Consider the following 23,309-nt stretch of genomic DNA (forward strand, 5'->3'; position numbering starts at 1 on the left):
TTTGGCCAAATTCGAGGGTTGCACTGAGTGTCCTTCATAAATTAGGAAAAATGCATTCAGACTCAGAAATAATTATTTGTCCAAAATGGTGCATTGAAATTTTTTTTATTTATTTTAAGTACTGAAAGTTTATTGCATAATAAATAAAAAACCTTTTAGGTCATGCAGACCAAGCGAAGTGCATGAGAGGTGCAAGTTGCATAAGCAATAAGGTCCATTGATGGTCACTTAGGGATATACAGTATAAGGCACAGCTCACACAGAAGGCACTTCCAAACCAACGAAATCTCAAAATCTTATGTGAAACTCATAATCAGATTCCTATTGAAATTATTGGATTTTGCTTTGCAAAACATCGCCAAGCAGTGGTAAATGTGCTAATGCAGCTACTTTAACAAGACTGCAGTGCCAGTTTTTTAGCTGTCATATATGTAGTATCATTTTATCATCTTTATTAGCATTTGTTCATGAATTGTGTGCTTTTCAGGATGGTGTGGCTCTGCGCTGTGGTCTGTCTCAGCTGATGGAGGAGCAGTTGTTACTGCAGCAGCAGCAGATGGAGGACGATCAGCGCTGGTTAGAGCAGGAGGAGAGACTACTGGTACTGATCCCACTCACCTTCACCTCCTCACATGTATCTGCTCATCTTTATTCCCTTTTCCCTCTCCTCTCTCCCCCTGCTTAGCTGCATTACATGGTTGTTAGTTTTCACTTCTTCCTAAAAGCATTTTAGTAGTGAATCATCATGATGTTTATTTATAGCTGCAGCAATGGTATGATGTTCCAAACAGTCATTTTCATGTTTGTTTGAGAATAAGTGTGTCCGCCAATTGCGGTTTCCTGTGCTATTTATTTGTAAACGGTTGTGAGCGATCCTCACAATTTCACAACCTCAGCTCTGCTATACGTTTTTTTTCCCAAATAATTTGCATTCTTGAAGAATTACAGAAAGAATATGAATAAGGAATGAATGCGAAGGTATTGCACTGTGGAGTGTGTTATTGTTGCAGTAAAATGTGTGTATATGTATGTTTTTATCCGCACAAGTCTGTGAATATTTGTGTGCGTTTGTGGTATGGCAAGTTTTGGCTTTCAGTCTCCGTCATTTGTATCTTCACTGTGTCATTATGTTCAGTCTGTCTCACAGAAAAAACTCTCATAGCTTCCTGTACCAACTAAAAAGGGCATTCAGAGCTCCACCACAGCAAACAACATTCATTCTTCTGCTCAAACTATTACTTTTCCTCACAAACAACTTCTGTTGAAATGAAATGTCAGCTCTTTAAAGGAGTAGTTCAGCGAAAAAGTATTTGTTCATCCTCACGTTTTTTTAAACACATAAACTGTGTTTTCCCAATGGAACGCAAAAGGAGATATTTTGAAGAATCATGCTGCTCTTTTCCATTTGGAAAACATAGTCTGTATGATTCGTTCATTTTAATACAAATCTTTTGAAGTCAAGCGGTAGAATTGTGTGATGAACAGACCAACATTTTATATTTATCACCAATAATCTTCCACTCCGGTGACTGAATCATTGAGTCAATAAGTTTGAGCTCAAGAACTGAATCAATCGAGTTTGCGAACAAAGCACTCAGAATGAATCAGTCTATTGAAAAGAACTGGCTCAAAAGAATGATTTGTTCATGAATCTGACTGATTCGTAACTCACTGAAGCAGTGTTTCTCAAAAAACCAGGTCAGTGAATTGGAATATTATTAGTCAATAAATATTATTGTATACAGTGCGTGAGTTTTATGGCACCTATTATGATGCTGTGGCAGCCATTGTGTGAAAAAGAGCCATCTCAATTTTTCTTTTGTGTTCCACCATTAGCAAATAATGACAATTTTACACACAAATAAGATCCAAATAAAATCCATATGACCTAAAAGCCAAAAAGAAAAAGAAAAAATCATTAAAAAGGTTACACTCTTACAGTTTTTGACTCTTACAGCCAATGTGTGACCTTTTTTCAAAAAGCTTAGGATTTGCATGCCCATTAAAGTTTTTTTGATGCTGCGAGTGGAAGAATGAGTTTTTGATCCCCGCCGTTTGATACAGGTGCCGTTTTCAGGAATTCCTCAGTAATGAAGGGTTTTGTTGGCACTGAGGCATGAGACGAGTAAACTCAACCTGACCTGTATCTGCTGAAAGTTAAATTACTGATCACAGGAAGTTTTCATCTCTTCACAGATGTTATACTGTACGTGAATGTGCATGAGGAATAATGGGAGGGAAAGAGAGAAAACACTGAGCTAGGGAATGAGAGAGAGGAGGAGTAGTAAAGCAGAAAAGGGCTTGGCTCCGTTGAGTTGAGGCTCGTCGACTATGAGTGAGTCAGTGTGTGCGTATAATATGTCTCACATTCAGTAGACGAGTCACTCCACACACACACTCTGACTTATCCCACACACACACGCTTGCTTAATGGAGATCCACTCTGTGCTCTGCTCCATGCTTAAGAAACGCCAGAGAGAAACACTCACAGGAACAGAAAGGAAGATGCAGGTCTTTAAATCCTGCTTCGGAAAACTGGTACGGTAAACTTGGAAAAATTGGAAGGGGAGGGTGCCGTTTCAGTAAAGCTTGAAGTGTGCAGATTTTACGCTGTTTTTATTTCATCTTTAAGGGATCTTGAACTGTGATGGACTTGTTGTCAAAGTGCTGTAAATGAGTCTGATTGGTTTATTTTCATTTGATTTATGGATGCTTTATCATTGTCATTTTAAGGAGTAGGAACAGATTTACGGTTTGTGAGCAATACATATGATGTGATTTATACGCAATGAAATGATTGAACATGTGAGACATTTTTGTAGCATCATGTTTTGCCCACAAGATCACACTTATAACTGTGTTTTAAACATCAAATGTGTTCTTAGTGGCTGTTACTGTGCATTACTTCTCGCTGGAATCTTCTTGTGTCGCTCCAGGTCAGGACGTGGTGTGAAGTAGCACAATACATGTGACAGACATGAATTTAACGAGGTGTCAAGTTTGACCTTCTTTCTCCTGTCTGTGTGTGTGTGTGGCAGAAGCCTGATGGGAGAAGTTCCAGAGGAAGCATTGACCGTGATGATGGAAGCCTTCAGGGACCAGTGAGTTTCTTCATTTTCTTTCTTTTTGTTGAAATACTCTACCGTTCGAATGTTTGAGGTCAGTAAGTAAATTTTTTTCAAATAAATATTAATGCTTTTATTCAGCAAGGATACATTGATGGTTTACTATTGAACTTTTTATTCATCAAATCAGCATATTAGAATGATTTCTTTAGAGTCATGCGACTGAAGACTTGAGTAATGAAAATTCAGCTTTTCCATCACAAGAATAAATTACATTTTAAATTGTATTCAAATAGAAAACAGTTGTAATATTCTAATACTTTGTAAATAATAATATTTTGACACTGATTTTACTGTATTTTTAATCAAATAAATGCAGCCTTGGTGAGCATAAGAGACTTCTTTCAAAAAAAATAAAAAAAATCTGAACCCAAACTTTTGAATGGTAGTGTAAATCTTTATAAACATAATGAAATGTAATGTTATGCAAGTTCATTTAAGGTTAAAGGGATGGTTCATTAAACCCATTAACCATTTTTTTTTTTATGCATGAATAAAAAATGTAAAATATGTGTACTCTTTCCATGCAACAGCAGTTTATAGTTAATGCGAGAGTTAACCATCTGATCAGATCATGTTAAATATAGTGGTGTTCCCACTCATGGACATCTGCCGTAAATTATTTTGTATATGGGCGTCAACTCGCTCGCTGTGGGGGAATTCTGTACATGCACAGGAATTTCACTTAAATTGTTTTCAGTGGGAGACTGAAAGATTGTATGTGAAGATTATGTTGTATGATATACAACCGTGGACAGTGCTGGGTAGATTACTTACAAACCGTAGTACGTTACTGGTTCCAAATTGCATGACAAAAATGTTAGTACCGTAATCCATTACATTACACATATTAGGTAACATAATCAGGCTACTTTTAGTTTGACCAATTGTAACATGTAAAATCTCACTTCGAAATTCTAAAATTTGTTTCCAGTTTTAAAGATTTGAGACAAAGAATAATTCTGATGTAAATTAAGGTTATGATTTTTCTACTGTATGTCACTGATCAGATGCATTTTTTAACATTAGATATGTGACTTTGTACAGTCAGATGTTCTTCAGGTTTGAGACAAACTTGAGGTGTTCATGCAGCTTAAGAACTGAGACGTTCTAAAACTCCTGTTTATTTTTTAATTTATTAAAATGGATATAATATAATAATTTGTAATGACAATATATTTGAGACATTTTTGGTATCCACTGATATATGCATTTATTTTGCCATAGTGTGTTTTTTTAATACATTTTAAGGGTCTGAAGTGTCTATCATAGCTGGATATCTATCAAAAAAAAAATTCATTGGGATAAATGGGGAGACCAAGGACAAGGGCCCTTTTGTGAGGAAACATGCAGCAGTGGACACTCGAGAAACCCAATCTGCTCTGCCCTCCCACTTCTGATGTTAATACACAACTGCCACAGATGTTTACTAGTTTTTGAAAGTGTTTCATGCGTGTCATGATGTGGATCTAGAAGAGCAGAACTCCACAGCTGCTCTAGAGTTTGCTTGTCTTCTGCAGTGGTTTTGAATGTCTATCCCGTCCCATTGGGCTGTCCTCTTTGATTCTCTGTGGTCTTGGCAGATGTATGTATGTATGTGTGTGTGTGTGTGTGTGTGTGTTGGCATGCCAGGCATCCAGGCTACTCCCCGCCCAGACCACAACAACACACATGGCACAGTCTGTCTTGGCTCCTGCATATTTTTAACTGTTGTAACTGTTTTTTGTTTTTGCAGACTGGAAACCAGCACATCTATCAACCTATAGGGAAAGCAGGTAAATTATATGCCAGTTCTGTTTCATGTAATACGTAATAGAAAAAAAATCTCTTGCACTGTAATGTACATATTTTGCTAAGTGTTTTTGAGTGCAGATGGTTTATAAATGGCAGTGGATTTGTATGAAAATGTAAATCTGGTCCACTTGAAAATGACTTCCATCTGATGTTGTTGCTTTTCAATGCTGCACTTATATAAAAGAGCAGATTGAGTTCCAGACTAACTGTTTCTTGTCGTCCTCAGAGCACGCGGCTCCTCCTAAAAAGCCTCCTCGGCCCGGAGCTCCCAGCCACCCAGCAGGAGTCTCCGGACTCAACCCTACAGAGAGCTACAATGAAGGCGTGAAGGTACCAGAACTACCAGTTAGAAACTCACGAGCATTGCGCTTGTGGAACTTTACAGTAATCACTGCTTGCTGTTTTTAAACCACAAAGTTTGAAATTCCACCAAACACACACTGGGAGGCTGGTAAGATTAGCATCTGTACTTGCGGGACGCCTTCAGGAGCAGCTAGCATGCCAACAGATGCCGTTTGCCAAGCCTCATTAAAATCATCCTCATTCCTGAAAACCCCGTTCACATACACACGCACACAATTGCTCTGCGGGGTCTCTCATAAAAAGATCCCTGCACAGTTTCCATTCCAGCGCGTTTTCCTGATGCTGTGGGTCAGCGCGCAGGGGGGTCTCACAAGCAACAGCAGAAATGCAATGCGGCATGGAAAATATAATTAGAAACAATGCACGTATAATTGCAATCTGTTTCTCCATTTTATAGTTTTACCTATGGGTGTGTTTGGTCAAAAAAAAAATTATTTAAGGTCCCGTAATAACACTCAAACGAGCCTGCTTTTCTTTCTAGTGTTGATTTTATGTTGCATTTTCAGTTTAAACAGCAAGTTTTGGTGGGGAATATTGAAATGCTCATCCTGTATTCTTTTTAAATAGCTAATAGGGTTTAGTTGTTCCACAATTGGGATGTAGCCTACTTCTTTTTGCTAGTCAGAGGCAAACATTCTCATAATAGAAAGCATTTGATTGGACAAAAAATTTGAGGTAGAAGATGATTTGTCAATATATTAACAAGACAGTTAATTTCTACATTTCTAAATTTGCTAAAAATAGACACAAAACTGTAAATTTGATTTTATCGGGTCTTTAAATGTAAATTTTGTTATATAACTTCACAGCACTAAACACTCTTAACGTTTTCATGAGGTTGGAACAGAAAAAAAACTGAATGGTTCCGTAACTCCAAGCTGTTTTCTCTTTCTTCCGTTGCAGCATGTATTTGTAAAATGATGTTTATTAATCTCTTTCTTTTTTCTCTCTCTCTCTCTGCACACTATTCTCTTGCTCTGTGCCTCTGCCCTTCCTCTGTTGCACTGTTTTTGCACTGGTAGCCCTGGAGGGTAAGACCACCTGTAGACAGTGTTATGTTTCTGTCTGTGTTTATGCCCCCTTTAACCAGTTGCTATGTCATTACTCAACCATATCATTTCGAATCATAACTTAATTATCCACTAAACTGAATTACATTGGCTGTATAGATCACTATGCATGTCCTTTTGCTTTTTTAAATAAGCTGTGATTTTAATAATGTGCTTGTAGTGCAATCTAGTCTAGTGGAGGTTTCTGATCATTCTTTTGAGATGGGTGCACAGTTTATTGAGACCACTTGGTTGTTTTAAACCAAAATAAATGTGTCCCTGATCTCTCTATATTTAAGATGGGGGAACTTTTTGTATTAATTATTTTTGTTGTCATGTAATATTTTGTATTAAAAACAAGGATGGATATCCAATCAGCTCAATATTGTAGGTGGAGTTTGGTCTCCAGTAGTTGCTTATATATTGCCATCTAGTGTCAACCATAACACATTTCACTATCACTTATGTCTAGTAACAAGAATTAGATAACACAACCTTCATCTAAAATCCTTTATGTACATTAATACTTGTAATGAAATATTCTTCATTAATGCATAATTTTAAAACATGTTACTTTGTATTTTTCGTTAGATTCAGCCTCAGGAGATCAACCCACCCCCAACAGCGAACTTAGATCGGTCCAACGATAAGGTCTATGAAAATGTGACCGGGTTGGTGAAGGCCGTGATTGAGATGTCTAGTAAAATCCAGCCAGCTCCCCCTGAAGAATATGTGCCCATGGTGAAGGTATGACACAACCTAAGAAATATACTAGATATGTATACTTTAGGGTTACTGAATATGTCATTTGTTGTCCAGAGAGATTATCCTAAAAGGATATTTCACCTATAAATTAACATTTTTGTCATCATTTACTCGCTGAAACAAGCCTTTTTTGTATCACTGGCTTTTCATTGGCTGTCCGTGTACATCATCTACTTCGAGCCGCTCTCAGACATTGTAGTTGTAGCTGATGCCTGGAAGAGTTTGGTTCTTGCTGTTGACATGTCGAGAAGATGCTGTTTTCTGAGCTGTGAAAGCAGATCCACTTTGCATGCATTTCCGATGGACGAGGACTCGCGTTCAAATTGATGCGGTAAAACCGACGCTGTCGTTGCTGTTCGTTTCACTGTGTATGCAAGTGCTGAAGAAGCCTCTGGAAATTCAGATATGGCAATGGGTGTTTCGTTTCCAACATACCCTGTAAGCGGTCGACCAATCACAACAAACTGGGCCATCTGACCAATCAGACCAGAGGAGGGTCTCAAAAAGGAGGGGTTTAACTTTAGAGAGACTGACTCCTTTATTCAGCCTTTTAAGACGCTGAGAAAAGAGATGCTGCAATGTATGAAACAGTGTTTTTTGACCTTGGATGCATGTAAACCTGTTGTAAGAGACCTCCAAAACAAAATCAGGAATCTTTAAAATGGCATAATAGAGGCACTTTAAACAAAAATTTGAAATGTTGCCTTAGCAACTAACTGAAATGAGTTCAAACTGAAATACTATCAGTGAATAAAGACATTTCTTCCTACAATGCTGTCATATGACTTTAAAATACTTTGCATGGACCATGTTTATGTTGTTTTTTGTCCTTTGGCCACTATAAACTGCCGTTGCATTGAGCATACGGGTTTAAAACAACATGACCTTTAAATAAAGAGTAAATAATGGCAAAATGGTAGTAGAATTTGATGGCAGAACTTGTTTTAAGATGAGCCATTTTGTACTTTCAACATTCTCACAATGAAAATGTGTGTTTCAGGAAGTAGGATTGGCACTGAGAACACTGCTGGCCACTGTGGATGAGACGATACCCTTATTACCAGCTCACACGCACAGAGAGGTAAACTCATTCACAAACTAACCCTAAAAACATTCTCTTATTCTCAGTGTTCTTCCTGCCGGCTCAGCTAACTGTTACTCCCATTCTTCCTCTTCAGATCGAAATGGCTCAGAAGCTTCTAAATTCAGACCTGGCTGAGCTGATAAATAAGATGAAGTTGGCCCAGCAGTACGTTATGACCAGCCTGCAGCAGGACTACAAGAAACAGATGCTAACAGCTGCGCATGCACTCGCCGTAGATGCCAAGAACCTGCTGGATGTGATTGACCAGGCCAGGCTGAAGATGTTGGGACAGGCGCGGCCGCATTAGCCCTTGCAAAAGGACACGATGACGCATGTGACGCCCCGAGAAACACACCAGCACAGACTTGTACACTAATGGAGTCTCATGGGCCCCCCTTCACTACTCACTGACCCTCACGTTAAGCTGCACGGTAGATCACGGGTACCGTGAGGAGGGCTCCGGATTTATTTAACAGATGAGCTGGACCGGATTGGAGTCGTTACGAGTGAATCTCTTCGAGATCGTAGTGGGCCGGTGACTGGATGCTGAGAGGGTGATTCTGAATCCGGGGGCCGCTTTGAGCTTTAAACGTCTCTGGAGGAAAAGAGACACCCTTACACTGTATCTAGTATATCTGTGTTTCATTGACAAGCCCGAGCTCCACAGCCAGACCACACAAATCTAGATTCCGCTCTAGTTCTGGTTGTAGAATCATAGAAGTTGAGCTGTTTCTAAGACTCTGTTTTGCACAGTAGAACTTGAGTTGGAACTGCATTCGCAAAATCTGGGTTTGAAGAGTCTGGTTTTGCATTGCAGATTCTCACACTTCTCCCTAGGACTGAAAGGGAGAGTGTTGTATATTTGGGCCTTGTGCCACCTAGAGGTAAAATAAAGCTATGACTGAATTAAAAAATGAATGTTGGAGTCATGTTTCTTTGTTTGACCCTGTGAAATCACTTGATGAGCTTTTTTTTTTTTTTGTATATATATATAGTATATAGTTCCTGGTTATGGTTTAATCAATAATAAATAGAGACCATGGACTTTATGTATAATGCAGATCATCTTAATTATGCAATCTTAATTATGTGCCCCACAGGAAAATATTTATTCTAGCTACCACATTTAGTCTTAACACCAGTACTTATTCTTGACAAGCTAAAAAACAGTTTCTGGTCTTCTGGGTGTTGGTTATGCCTTATTAAAGCCAAAAAGAGATTTTATTATTAATTTAATTATGTAGTGATGCTGTAGTGAAAAATGTTTTTATTTTCCATACATATTTTCTGGATGACTGTCCCATGCGCTGCTAAGTGTTTATGAAAACTCAATGTTATGCTGACCAAGTACAGATGAGGGCTGAACAGTAAAACCATCATTTCCAACATGCAATCAAGCCTTAAATCAAAATACACTTATCAATGGCTATGGAAGCCAGTGTTGTTATAGTTAACTAAAACTGTTCAAAATAGTTTTCGGTAATTTAAATAAAGTTGAAATAAATATAAATATTTAATGAAAAACTAGTCTTGAAATTAGTGATGTAGCTTTGAAATACGTTTATTTGAAGTACTAAAATTAAACTTAAATACAAAATACAGAGTTTTTTTATTTACGGAATATTTTTTATTATTATATTTTATTTATATAATTTATCTTTAATTATATATTAATATATTTGAATAATATACATTTAATAAAAAGTTTGAGGTCAGTAAGATTTTTTAAAAAGAAATTAATTCTTTTATTCTGCAATATAAAAAAATGACGAATGTAAATTAATCGAATAAAAATGATAAAAATGCATGCAATTACTAAAACTAAAGTTAAAATGAAACTGAAAATAGAAAAAAAAGCTAATATAAATATATTATATCTGTATATAAATGACACTAAAACTACACTCAAAATGGAAACCGAATATCTGGTTAAATCGGTAAGAACAAAATCATGTCACCAAGCATATAACAACCATTCTTAATAATAATAAAAATCCTTATTTGTGCAGTTTTTTATTTTGAATCTTTTAAGAAAATGGAAATTCTCTTTGTGTTTAAAAAATAAAGATGGATTTTAATTTATTAAACGAGTAGATATAGTGGCTTTAATCCCAAAACATATTACGTTAATTCCAGTAGGGGGCGCTATATGAATACATTTAATATCACTGCTGCCCTTCAGTCGTGCAAAAAACATCATAGGAAAATGAATTAAAACTGACATTAAAACTGAACATAAAGCGGTTTCTTTTTACAGTATGGTAGAAAATCTACCCCTCCTTTTGTCATGTATTGTTTAACTTCTAAACAATCTAATATTAAGCTAATTTACCAAAACTCACATTCAAATCTAGAAAGTGGTGCAAAGCTCACGATACAATCAATGAAGTAAGTTTTTATAATAAAAAGTTGCTGGGACCCTCTGACTTCATATGCAGCCAGACAACTACAAGCCAATGATCCCAATAATAACTGTCTATTATTGTCTTCCTAATTTCTATACTCCGCTAGATCTTTATTGTTTATTCTATTTATTTATGTTCCCATTTAAATGCCTGATCTAATGTCATATATGTATGTATGTACCAAGAGCTCCTGTAAAAAACACAAAAAAATTCCTTGTGTGTTTGTGCACACTTGGCGAATAAAGCTCATTCTGATTCTGATTCTGATGATTTTATTTTTTACTGAAACTCTTATTTTGAAGACCGGTATTGCGAGCTTGAGTTGAGTCTCTTATTTTGAAACTCCATCAGTGATCGTGTGTTCCTGCCGGCAGCTTCACTCTCCACTGTGCGCCTGATTATTTTTACGCCGTCGAGTCTGGCGGTGAAATCCAGGTCATCTCCGCCGGATCAGCAGCCAGCACGGCTCAGGCTTCTGCTCTCCGCGGACTCATGGTGCCATTTCCTGATTCCTCTTTGCAGAGGTAAGGAGCTGATATTCTCCTCGTATATGTCTGGCTTTGTGCAGATGGCATCAGATGGGTGCGTAATGGTGCCAGCTGTGCCAGTGGCCCCGCGGATATCGAGAGGAGCGCAGCGGGTTTAGACCGGGGCACAAAAAGTTGCTGGGACCCTCTGACTTCATATGCAGCCAGACAACTACAAGCCAATGATCGGGCCGGTGCGCTAGACTGTCATATTTCTATACTCCGCTAGATCAAATCATTTATCGGAGATATATTAGAGAGAAGTGGTCGTGCGTTAACGGAGAACACAGCCGGTTGCTTTAACGGGACTCTGCATGTAACCCAGTTCTTCATCCAGACATAATAGGGCTCATTTTGGCCCAGACAGCGTGAGCTATCTTCTTTATTCTGACATAATGAACTAATTATCAAATGCTATGATTATATGATAAATTTAGTTTTTATTATTAAAAATACATTACATTAAAAAAACATATTTAGTTAATAGTCTACCAAAGATAATTAAACTTCTATTTATAAGTAGTTTTTCTTTATTCATTTTGATTGGTTTGTATACTTTTTATTGCAGTTTATTTATATATATTTTTTAATATTACATGGCTACTTAAATTAATACATGGATGTGAAATTTAGATATTTGTTTAAATAATTTAAATATTTTATTTATTTGTAGTTTAGCTTAAAGTGTCTGCTACGAATAATGAACATTACAAGATCAATAATAGTACTTTTTGATTTATATACTATTAATTTTATTATTTGCAATCCAAGTTAAATTTTAAGGATAAAACTACAAGTTATAATAATATTATAAGCATTATTAGAATATATATATATATATATATATATATATATATATATATATATATATATATATATATATATATATATGAGTCATGAGATGGAAGTAGCAGTGATGGAATCATCCAATCAGAATTTTTTCCATTAATAAAATGAAAAATATATTCAGATATTTCTGGCTCACCATGGCTTTTTTTGAGAGGTAATAATAATGTATTAATTTAATGTGCAGGAGTTATGGGCTGCTTGTCTTGGACTTGATGGATAGTCATTTTCTGTCAGACACTCATTTTATATCACATTTGCTCACTTGAGGCTTTGATATTTTACTGATCATGTCACTTTTGAGCTCCAGAAAGATGGAAAATGTTCTTAATGTGTGTATCAAGAAGATTGTGAAATGTCAAAATGACCTCTTAGTAATGTCAGCGATGTCCAAAGAGGTTAACATCCCATTATCCAAGCTTTATTCATTGGTTGTTAATATTTTCTGCATGTGAGACCGAGAAGGGGACTGTGAGTGTGTTTGTGCCCTCTCGTCTGCCTGCCTGCCTGTGTGTGTGTGTGTGTGTGTGTGTGTGTGTCTGTGTGTGTGTGTCTGTCAGCTGACCCTGTCCAGACTTGGACTGAGTGTGCTGCCAGTGGCTGTCGTGACTAGTGTTCGGCCCAGTTTTAGACTCCACTCTCTGTGTCCTTTCCTGTGCGCTGCAGGTTCTGGCCCAGTTGAGAGACACAGACATGATTGTGTCATACGCTGCCAGAGTCCAACAGAGCGTTTATTGTTGCTTGAAGGCATCTGACGCTTATTTCTCTTCTAACTTCTTGTCTGCGGCATTCAGTCATTGACTCCATGTCCTGCTTGTCTCAAAGGGTCGTTGCCTCATGTTCATTCTGTATTTATGAATGTGAGCCGTTCCCCCTGAATGACGTTTATCGACACAGAAGGACACTTTCCACTCCTGAAAAATGAGCTCGTGTCCCAGCTGTGATGTCATCCGCTCCAGGCAGACAGCGAGGTGTGTCAGAGTGTCGGCTGATGGATCTGCCGTGGCATCGGGCCAAGTGTAACAGTGAGTCGTGGAGGCGCGTGGAGCTCAGGGACTGAAGAATGATAAATCGGTCCAAAGCGTGAGAGAAGCTTAGCAGGACTTGCGGTGCATCAGCACCTGTCTGCCTGCACAAAACGCACTCTGTTGGCCACGGATAACAAGTAACCCAGCAAGCTTGCTGAGTGACCATAACAGGGCAAAATTAAAAAAAAAAAAAAAAAAAAGTTTTGTTCCTTTAAAAAAATTTGCTCAATATAAAACAAATTAAGGATTTTTAGTAGGGATGGACGCACAATATACCGGCACATTGTTTCAATTTATTTGTATTGGTGTTGGATATTTAAATGTGCACGCTCATTTTCACAATTTTTAAATTTACATACATTTAATTTACATTAAATTTAAATTGACATACTGTAACTGTACTGTATTGTCTTTTTATTCTTAAAATTGAATAATGTTTTACATTTGAAATAATTTTATAATGTATTATTTTATAATTAAAATATTTACTAAATTATTTAATATTAAAATGATTTATTAATTTAATTGCATATTATATTTTATTATATATTATTGTAAAGAGTGTATATATACTATTTTTTAAAATATTTAATTAAACTTAAATATAATTATTAACAAAAATAATTCAAAATAAATATCAATTTTTCATACTTTACATTAGAATGTTGTGATACTCAAATTCATGTATATAACTGGATTTTATTTGTTTTATTTTTTATTTATTTATTTAGACATAAATATTATAAAATCTTAAAATCAGCCATAGCAAATTTCAATAATTATCTGCTTTTCGGTATCAGCCAGAAATGTTCCTATTTATTTTGTTGCATGCATAGAGGTTTGAGTATATTTTAGTGGTAAAGCGCAGTAAATGGAGCATTATCCTGTTGATGTGTGAGTGATTTGAGGCTGAGAGCTGGGACAGCAGCCCACTCCAGACCGGAACACTCACTGCTTGTGGGAAGAAAGCTTCCTGTCTCGCTGAGAGCCGTCTGTCTGACGCGGAGTCATCGTACGCCAAGCTTCCTGTCTTGCTGCGAACCACATCATCTGGCCTCTGGCACTGAAACGTCAGGTGGCATAAGGGCTTAGGGTAGGGGCCGCACACGCTGAACCGGGATCAGCTGTTGTTCTGCAAACCCTGCTGTCTGTCATTATCTGACACGCTGCAGAACTGGACTCGGATCAGTGCTAGAAGGAACACCCAGGAGGATCTTAAAATTACTTGCACCCCCTCAGAACATACTTCGACTGGAGAGGAGACCGCGCAGCCAAAAAGAGCGGCCCTCGGGCAGCGATCGCAGTCGGACACTTATGGATCCATCCGTGGAAAAGGTCACGCCACCTATGTGTTCTCTACTTAATCTCCATTGTAATAAAATAAACCATTGTTATTTTGCATAAATTAGTTGCAGTACGTGTCTATGTTTTAGTAGCAAATCCTCTGTGATTGTCTAGCTGATTTTTTTTGTGCACTTTTTTGGATTCAGACAAGACGGCCTCTCGCAGTCCTGAGAGCGATCCTTATGGATGATCCCAGAACAGAGGCATATGGCAGAGATGTTCCAATAGGGCTGGGGTCCCTGGTTGGCCACCTGTGGTGTGGGACAGATGGAGGCATGCTGGGGCATGAGGGGAACTGCAGTCCTGGCGGAGCAGAGATAAAGACACTAACTACCGCTCAGCTTGTGTCATTGCAAGAGCTTAATTGGTCTTTTTTACTTTATTTTTGGACCTTTTTTTATAGCAGCAGACTATATCCGCAGTTTGCCCCCTAGTGGCAGTCGCAATGAACTTATTGACCATGGTATGCTTGATGCAGTGATGATGACTTATTTTTGCATGCCAGCCCGAAAGTTAGCATCACCCTGGTTTCTTTGACAAAAGTAGGATTTAACGTAGACGTAAACGTAGACTATAAACGAACTACACCACAGGTGCATGACATCACTATCACTAGGCTTCTGACAGCGCTTTCAGTCTTTATTTAAAAAACATTTCCCTGAAAGTTTGAGTTGGAATATTTTTCAAGAGTGGTGCGTGATTATAAACACAATGAGGCTGTAAAAGTGGACTATAGGTGAGTTTTCCTGTTCGGTGTGATGAAGTTTAATGTCTCGACAACCTCCTTAGTCCCATTTATCCACACAAAGTAATTGGTAATTCTCACATAATCATCCTTTTTTTTTTTTTTTATGCCTCCGAAGTTCAAGTCTGATCCGAAGAACTCCCGTCAGAACTTCTGTGCAAGTCTTCATTGGAAAGAAATTATTTCTGGTCTGTAGTGTTACAAATCGCCATCTGTCAGAGCTCTATTTTCCATCAAAAATGACAACATAACTGCTCTCCGGAAAATTAGCCTCTTTTTGACATGTTTAATAACTGTAGTTTGATCAGTTGGAAATGTTTGAAGTCAGAAAAAAATCAGTCAAGCTATTGTGATTTATGATCAATCATTGGCATCGCTGTTATTATTTAGTACTTTGTATTGTATGTGCTTATTTTTAACCTTTTAATGGAGATTGAGATTTGAGTGAGAATAGAAACCCACACTGATGCTGTGGGGGTTCGAGTCCTGTCTCTGTCTATCTCTAATGCTTCAAAGCTGATCTCTGTTCTGATACAGGACACTGCAGCACTCTGCACCAAGCTCTCTCTCTCGCTCTCTCTCTTTCTCTCTCGCGCTGCAGCTTGACTTTGACATCAGCTCTTCTAGAGGACATTGCAAACACAAACTTTTAGGCCTCTAATTATTTACAGCATGTTTAGTTGTCCAAATCACCCTTCACAGGTCTGGAAGAAGGTGACCCGTCATATTAACCAAACAAGTCAGACAAAGGAAACATCATTTTGAGGAAATTGTTAAGATCAACCTCAGTGTCAATCAAACAATTTAAAGCTACACTGTGTAATTTTTTAAGTTGATTCTTAGCAAAAAACACTTTGTTCTTTCAAAATGATATGTGCTCATTAATGTGTAATTACTTCTACCAACTAATCAAGTATTCTCGTAAGCGTAGAATCTGCCATTTAGAATACATACGAGTGAGTCGCTCGAATGGCGACAGCCATGTTGCGCCTCCATCTTGAAAATACATTAGCCAAAGAGGGACATACCTGGAAATTCAAGCTTTGCCTTTCGCGTTTTTACACTCAGTGGCACCGTGACGAATGCGAGGGGGAGATTATTCGCGACTGCCGGCAGATTTGAAATAATACGGCCATCGTAGGAGTTAAAACCATAGATATCATATATAAAGGCTAGATGTCTCGTGCGCGCTGCTGGCCAATGGAGGTCGACGTCCGCACGTGGCGGCCATCTTGCCACAGTGTTCTCGCTCACTCGTTTAATGGTGCATGTACTTTAAAATAACCATAACTTGCTCAATTTTCTACCGATTTTCAAACGGTTTGGTTTGTTATAAACGTCAGAGATGTAGTTATGACACTGCATACATACACTGCATACATATGAATAATTATAACATACATGTTCAAGCATTCGGAATTACACCCACGTTAATAACGTTTGTAAGAAACCAAACCGTTTGTAAATCCGTCAAGATTTTAGCGAGATAAGAGGATTTGTGTGCATGCTGATCATTCATCTTAATTCACAGCTTCACTGTGACAAGATGGCCGAACGGTGATGCCGGAAGTGACTGCGCCATAAGACATCTAGCGTTTATATATGATATCTATGGTTAAAACCAGAGCCATAGAGAGAGAAGAGTTGCGACACTCGTTGAACTCACTAGCGGGGTGGTCACGTGGTTCATGTAAGCCTGTAAAGTTCCACACACAGGTCGCGCTGTCATGTTCTTCTATGGGACTGACAGCAGCGATTGCGAAATTGAATGGTAAATATAAATAAAACACATACACAAGTCCTTGTTTGACTATTATTGCATATTTTTAAATGTCAGTTTTACATTTGGAGTGGTAGGTATTACTTAGATACGTTTTGGAGGGAAAGCTTCACGTTCGTGTTAGCATCGGTAGAACAGAGAGGGATTAAGAAAGCAGGGTAGCTAGGGTGACCACCATGAAACAAACCAAATGTGGGACGATGTGGAACACTTTACCAACACTAAAACATAAACCACCCCTGTGTTTCTGCACCCTTCAGACTGATTACCTTTAAAGATAGTTTTATTATTATTATTATTATATAATGTCTAACTTAATAAAAAACATTTGAATTCTGCCTTTCAGCTGATAAAAATTCTTTGTTCTTTAGTCCTTTCCAGAAAACACCATTAGCCTACATCACAATGTAACATAACATGTCTTTATTTGACATGTCATTTAAATTCAACATCACTGAGCCCAAAGGCAGATCACTATTTTATAAACAGATCTGACCAAGTCCAATTAAAATCCAACAAAATAAACAATGAACAAATAAAATATAAAACATGAAATTAGATCATTGACAGTCTTATATATTAAGAATATATTAAACCAAAACTTTCATATTTTTAGAAAGGATGTGAATTAAAACCACCACAACAAGTTGATAAATTCTGTTGAATTAAATATTTAATTTAATTAATTATTAATTATTTAACATTATTTTATTTAATGTTTTCTGACAGGAAACACGTGGAACGAATCACCGGTCCACATTTTGATTGACAGCTGTCACAACCTACTAGTGACCGTGTTTACTCCTTTCCTTTCAACCATTGTATAGGATTTTAAAAAAGGCTGTTGTATTTGTACTTCTGACGAAGCGCTGTTAAATAGCCTATAGGTGAAAAAATACACTGCAAAAAGAAGAAATAAAATGCTTTCTTAAAAAGGCAAAAGAATGCATGCACGTTTTCTTAATATAATAATTAAAAACCAATAGACGGATGAAAATGCGGGACATATTCTCAATATGCGGCGTGTGGGACAAGGGGTGAAAATGCTGTGCGGGACAACGCAAAGCAGGGCGGGTGGTCACCCTAAGAGTAGCTAGCAACAGTCCATTCAGCATTTAGTGTCCAGTCCTTTTCTTCTGATGAGGCATGAGTTGACCACAAACCAAGATAATTTTAAGACTAACCCATACACAAAGTATCAAATATATGTAAGAATAACAACTCATTACGCTTGGATGAATGAATGCAATAGTATTTTTTTTTTTATTAAACAATGAGTGAGACAACAAGAAAAAGACAACAAGAAAAAGTGTGTGTGGTCATCAAGTTTATGAATTTCAGGAGAAGTTGAAGAACATCACAACCACTCTCTGTGATGTTCAATGGTGTCATGTTCATTGGTTACAACTAATATTTTATAGATCAGTGGTCATACCATGGTTTGCTGTGCAGCTTTTGGATGCTCCAATCGTTCTGAGAAGGGTTACCAAATGTATGGCTTCCCCAAAGACCAAGAGCGCAGGAAAAAATGGATGGCAATGGTCAGCCGTCAAAACCTGCAAATGACAGGGTCCAGCTACAGAAAACTATGTCATGTAAGTAATGTTCACACAGGTGACATCACTTACTAGCATTTCAAAGGGCATCATATTTGTAAATGTAGAGAATTAAGACTTTTCAATGATATTTGAAGTACAATGGAAACCGACCTTACAAGCCTACCATACCATGTTTTCTCTACCACTCTGGTTAAAACGCCCTAGGAATGGGAGGGGCTAGAAAATAATATTCAGTTGGTACTTGGTAGTAAGGGTTTAATGATACATGTATTCGTATTGAACCGTTCGGTACGAGGCTTTCGGTTCGGTGTTCGGTACGCATCTTCAAACCAAACGGTTCGTTGGACCATTTTTCCTGCCGACCAAAATTTCGTTATTTCAAATGTAGGCGCGTTGTGCGTGGCAAGCGGACTCATAAAGTAAGAGACGCTGGCACGACCACAACATTGTCCAACATCAAATGGCAAACGTAATGTAAGCGGAACGAAACTGAGCTACTCATTATTGTGTGGTTGAAGGACCATTTATCAGTTTGGACCAAAGCAGCGCGAGCCGATCTTGATCAAGCGACACTGTTAATACACAGCCCTAAGAGATCCAGTAAAGAAATCAGTTGAATTCGCCACTTAAGTAATAACATTGCTGCGAGATCTAGTAGTGAGAAACATTCACATTTCTCCATTATTAACGGATCAAACAGCGCGTGGAAACCAGGAAGAAACATTGTGCCATGAATGAACTATCCAGTGTCCACAGATCTGCAACATTTACCATGGATTTACTATAGTAACACTAACTGCAACCATGGAAGTTTGGCAGAAATAGTAGGCTATAATGCTTTCAAGTAACATTACGTCGGTTTTATTTTGACATTATGAATAAAATTGCTGCCCTCAAATGTTAATCTGAACTAAAATAAACCTGTTTATAACTACTACAATATTAGGCTACATTTAATTTTTTCCACGGAGCTGTTTTGTTTTATATGCTCCTAAGAAGAGTCTATTATAGCTCCATCATTGCTCAAAGTAAAAAATTATTATGTTAGTTTTAATAAAAAAAATTAAAAAAATCTGGTATTTCTTTCTTTTTGCTGTATCGAAAACGTACCGAACCGTGACACAAGTGTATCGTATTGAACCGAACCGTGAATTTTGTGAACCGTTACACCCCTAGTTGGTAGTCATAAACAATTTCACCGCTAGATGGGAGAAAATCCTACACAGTGTAGCTTTAACTTTAATACACTACTGTTCAAAAGTTTATATTTAAACAAAAACAAAGACAGTAATATTGTGAAATATTATTACAATTTAACATAAATGTTTTCTATTTTGATGTATTTTAAAATGTAATTTATTTAAAGCTGAATTTTTTGCATCATTACTCCAGTCTTCAGTGTCACATGATCCTTTAGAAATCATTCTAATATGTTGATTTGAAACATCAAGAAACATTTATTGTTATGATCGACGTTGAAAACAGTTGTGATGCTTAATATTTTTAGTGGAAACCATTATGCATATTATTTCAGGATTCTTTGATTAAAGGGATATTCACCCCAAAATGAACTTTTGTCATCGTTGTTTCTTTCTTCTGCTGAGCACAAAAGAAGATATTTTAAAGGATGTTGGTAATCAAACAGTTGACGGTAGCCATTGACTTCCATAGTAGGAAAAATCAGTGGCTACTCTCAACTGTCTAGTTACCAACATTCTTTAAAATATCTTCTTTTGTGTTTAACAGAAAATTTTCATTTTTGGGTGAACTAGTATTCCTTTAATAGAAAGCTCAAAAGAACAGCATTTGTTTGACATATAAATCTTCTGTAAAGGTCTTTACTGTCGCAATTTAATGCAACCTTGCTGAATACAAGTATTAATAAATAAATAAAAATTGTAGCTCTTTAAAAGCATCTACTTGAGTAAAACAGCTCTGTACTTAACAAATCACATTAAAAAGAAAACCCTGAACCCAGATGCAACCTGTTTTACAGACTATAGAAGTTTGTTGCACATAACCCATATTTCTAGCAAGTACTAGCAAGCACCCAGAATACCCTAGAAGCCACCTAGCAACCGTCCATAACTATAACAATGCCCCTGCAACCCCTCACATTTAATAAATGAATAAATCTAAAATCTAGCATGGTTTTGTTTTGTCTTAAATGTACATAACAGTACATGTTACAAATGCATCAAAACATAAGTATGTAGTGCCCTAATTTTTGTAACATCACTACTTTTAAGAAACATATCAGCAGATTTACTCAGTGTTGGAATGGATGGTATGAAGAACCCCTGGAGAACAAGTGTGTGGTTTGAGCTCATGCTAGACTTGACCTCCCTGACCTCTGCGGTGTGCACCGCTGCAGAATGCAGTCGAGCAGCAAAGGTCTGGCTGTCTAGACACTGTGGGCGGAGTCGCAGAGGGCTGTCAATTGATTGGCTGAGAGGAGAGATCCTGAAACTGATTAGACGTTCACTTCAAAGCCTCGTGTTTGTTTGTGGTCTGCGTTTCAGTTTTGTGTGTGTGTGTGTGTGTGTGTGTGTTCCTGTTCCTTTCTGAACAATACAGGAGGACAGATTGATTTAGTCTTTTCCTCCCACATGGCTCCAAATGTAATTGATTTTATTCGCCTTATCTTCATGTAGCGCCTCACCTCCGTGCTTTAAATAACATATTATGCAGTTGTCAATGTAAAGTCTGACCTGATCAATAAAGCCATTAATTAGTTTTCAGATCACTTTAGTGTATTACATTAAAGGGTAATCACTTTTCTTTTTGGGTGCAGAAAGGAAGTCTTCTCATTCGCTGTTGCTAAGGCAACCAAAATCTCTAGCATATTGCATAAAACAGACTTTAATACATCCCACATTTTGTCTTGTTGGCAATGCAGGATTGTTAAGTTAAATAAACTGTTCAAGAGAGGTGGGCCAAAATATATAAGAGGTTGGATTAGGCTGTCGCTCAAGTTACTGATAAGGGCAAACAAGACCCAAAAACATACAGTGATGACAATAGAGTAAAAAAGACTGTCAGAAGAAAGATGAATGCAGGTACTGCAGTATAGAAAATGATAGACTGTCAAAACAACATCCGTCCTGAAACTGTGCTGACAGGCATGTTTTCTGAATTCATGCTGTTGTATCTAGTTTCTTTACACAGGCCAGTGTCTGCCTGTTTGCCATACAGTGTGCGTTTCCTCCTTTACTTACTCTCCTTTCACTTTATCACTTTTTCTGTCTGTGTATATAGTTCAGAGTTTCTTCTATTGTGTAATTTGATTTTATAGCCGTAGAGTAGACCTCAGTTAAAACTACACTGTTACTCAATCTACAGCACGAAACATACAGTGTGACCACCAGTGTAGTCTGATTCCCAAATAAATGATTCTTTTGAGTCGGTTCTTTTTAGTGAATTAAAAACACACTGCACAAACAGTACAACTACAATCCAGAACAAATTACTCTGTATGCTTTTGGTTCACTAACAAGAATCAATCAAGATTGCAACCACCAATTCCCAAACAGATGACTCTTATTGGAAAATACATAGTTTACAACTATCTGTTACACTTAAATCAATGTAGTTACTAACTGGTTCTTCATGTCACAACATGCATTGTGTTTGTCAGTAGTATTTTATAAAAAATAAATGAATAAAATGTGTTTTTGAATAAATGAGTATTATTGTTTAATCTATAGTTGGACTAAATTTATGCTGCCTTTTAGAAATTCTGAAAATTCTTTAAAAAAATCTGCAAATTATTATTATTTTTTATTTATTTATTTATTTTGCATCAAAACCAAATTATTTGATACAGTTATTTATTCGGTAGTAATAACAATGAAATTGACTAAATAGTGGGGCTGTCCCCTAATAGTTGACTAAACGTTAGTCGTCGAGAAGAGGCTTAGTCGACCAAAATTGTATTAGTTGTTAGTCGCAAAAAAAAAAAAAAACCTCTACAGGAAGTCGCGAAGTCACGCAGTTCGTGAGGGAAAGGGACCGTTAACAGCGGGTTAATTACCTTGTGGTAATTGCAGAATGTCGGGCAAGAAATCCAAACGTTCGCTTATCAACCGTCAACCTCAGATATGGCTTATCATTTGAAACGCAAGTAGTATCAACTTTACATGGCTGCACGCTAACGTTAAAGGCAAAGTAGGTGATTTGTCCCAGAAACATCTTCAAATCCTGATAGCAATAAGTTAAGTGGTCTAAATGTATTTATATGTGTATACCGTCTTTGGAAGGCGTAGGATCATACAATGTTTGTCCAGTCATTGAATTTGGTCTGAATGTAATGATACAATTCTACCTGCCTGTAAACATATAATTTCATACCTCCATGCACCCTGCTCGCGCAGACATGACGTCATCAGCGCGTTTCATGCTATGCAGAGTTATTAGACAGACGTCAGTCACCGAGCATCGCAACCAAAACAGCAGCCACCTCTTACAGTTCCTCCTGATCCAAAACAAAGAGCTTATGCTGCGTTCACGCCATAACTACTGTAATTTGTAAGAGATGGAAACCCCTGACGTTATAATCGGAGCGGTTTGTGACTCAAATTTATGCATTTCAATGGCAACACTATCCACTAGTGATGGGTCGTTCGCGAATGAGCCGGATCTAAGAGCCGGCTCTTGTAGGTGAACGACGGGAGCCGGCTCGCATATCTGAAGAGCCGACTCTATTTTTAAAAATATAGCCTATAGAAATTAAATCATTATGTAGGCTAATAATGAAATAATTAATGATTTTAATTGTATTTAAAATAACTGACTAATTCAAAAACCAACAAAAACATAATTATATAGGCCTAAAGGCGCACACACATTTGTTTTGACTGTCTGATCAGCCTCACATTCTGTTCCTGTCAATCATA

The 23,309-nt window shown here is 37.3% G+C and overlaps 2 protein-coding genes across 13 annotated transcripts in view; both read left to right on the forward strand.

Annotated features, from left to right (window-relative positions):
* ptk2ab (protein tyrosine kinase 2ab) overlaps positions 1-9,098 on the forward strand; it is a 64,273-nt gene extending 55,175 nt beyond the window's left edge. For 11 of the 12 annotated variants that reach the window (XM_084088783.1, XM_084088785.1, XM_084088784.1 and 8 more), the window contains 7 exons: positions 488-601; positions 3,039-3,101; positions 4,861-4,900; positions 5,146-5,249; positions 6,923-7,078; positions 8,097-8,177; positions 8,275-9,098. In XM_084088783.1, the coding sequence (XP_083944909.1) occupies positions 488-601; positions 3,039-3,101; positions 4,861-4,900; positions 5,146-5,249; positions 6,923-7,078; positions 8,097-8,177; positions 8,275-8,487 (771 nt within the window). In that variant the 3' untranslated portion in view covers positions 8,488-9,098. The remainder of the gene's footprint in view (positions 1-487; positions 602-3,038; positions 3,102-4,860; positions 4,901-5,145; positions 5,250-6,922; positions 7,079-8,096; positions 8,178-8,274) is intronic. The other variant, XM_084088779.1, reaches the window with a different exon arrangement.
* Positions 9,099-10,970: 1,872 nt separating this feature from the next.
* The window catches only part of ldlrad4b (low density lipoprotein receptor class A domain containing 4b), a 51,310-nt gene continuing 38,971 nt past the window's right edge, over positions 10,971-23,309 (forward strand). Inside the window, exon 1 of the mRNA XM_084088143.1 lies at positions 10,971-11,109. The gene's annotated coding sequence lies outside the window, so the exon portion shown is untranslated. The remainder of the gene's footprint in view (positions 11,110-23,309) is intronic.

The sequence above is a fragment of the Abramis brama genome, assembly GCF_963993115.1.
Source record: "Abramis brama genome assembly, chromosome: 17".
Classification (NCBI taxonomy): Eukaryota; Metazoa; Chordata; class Actinopteri; order Cypriniformes; family Leuciscidae; genus Abramis; species Abramis brama.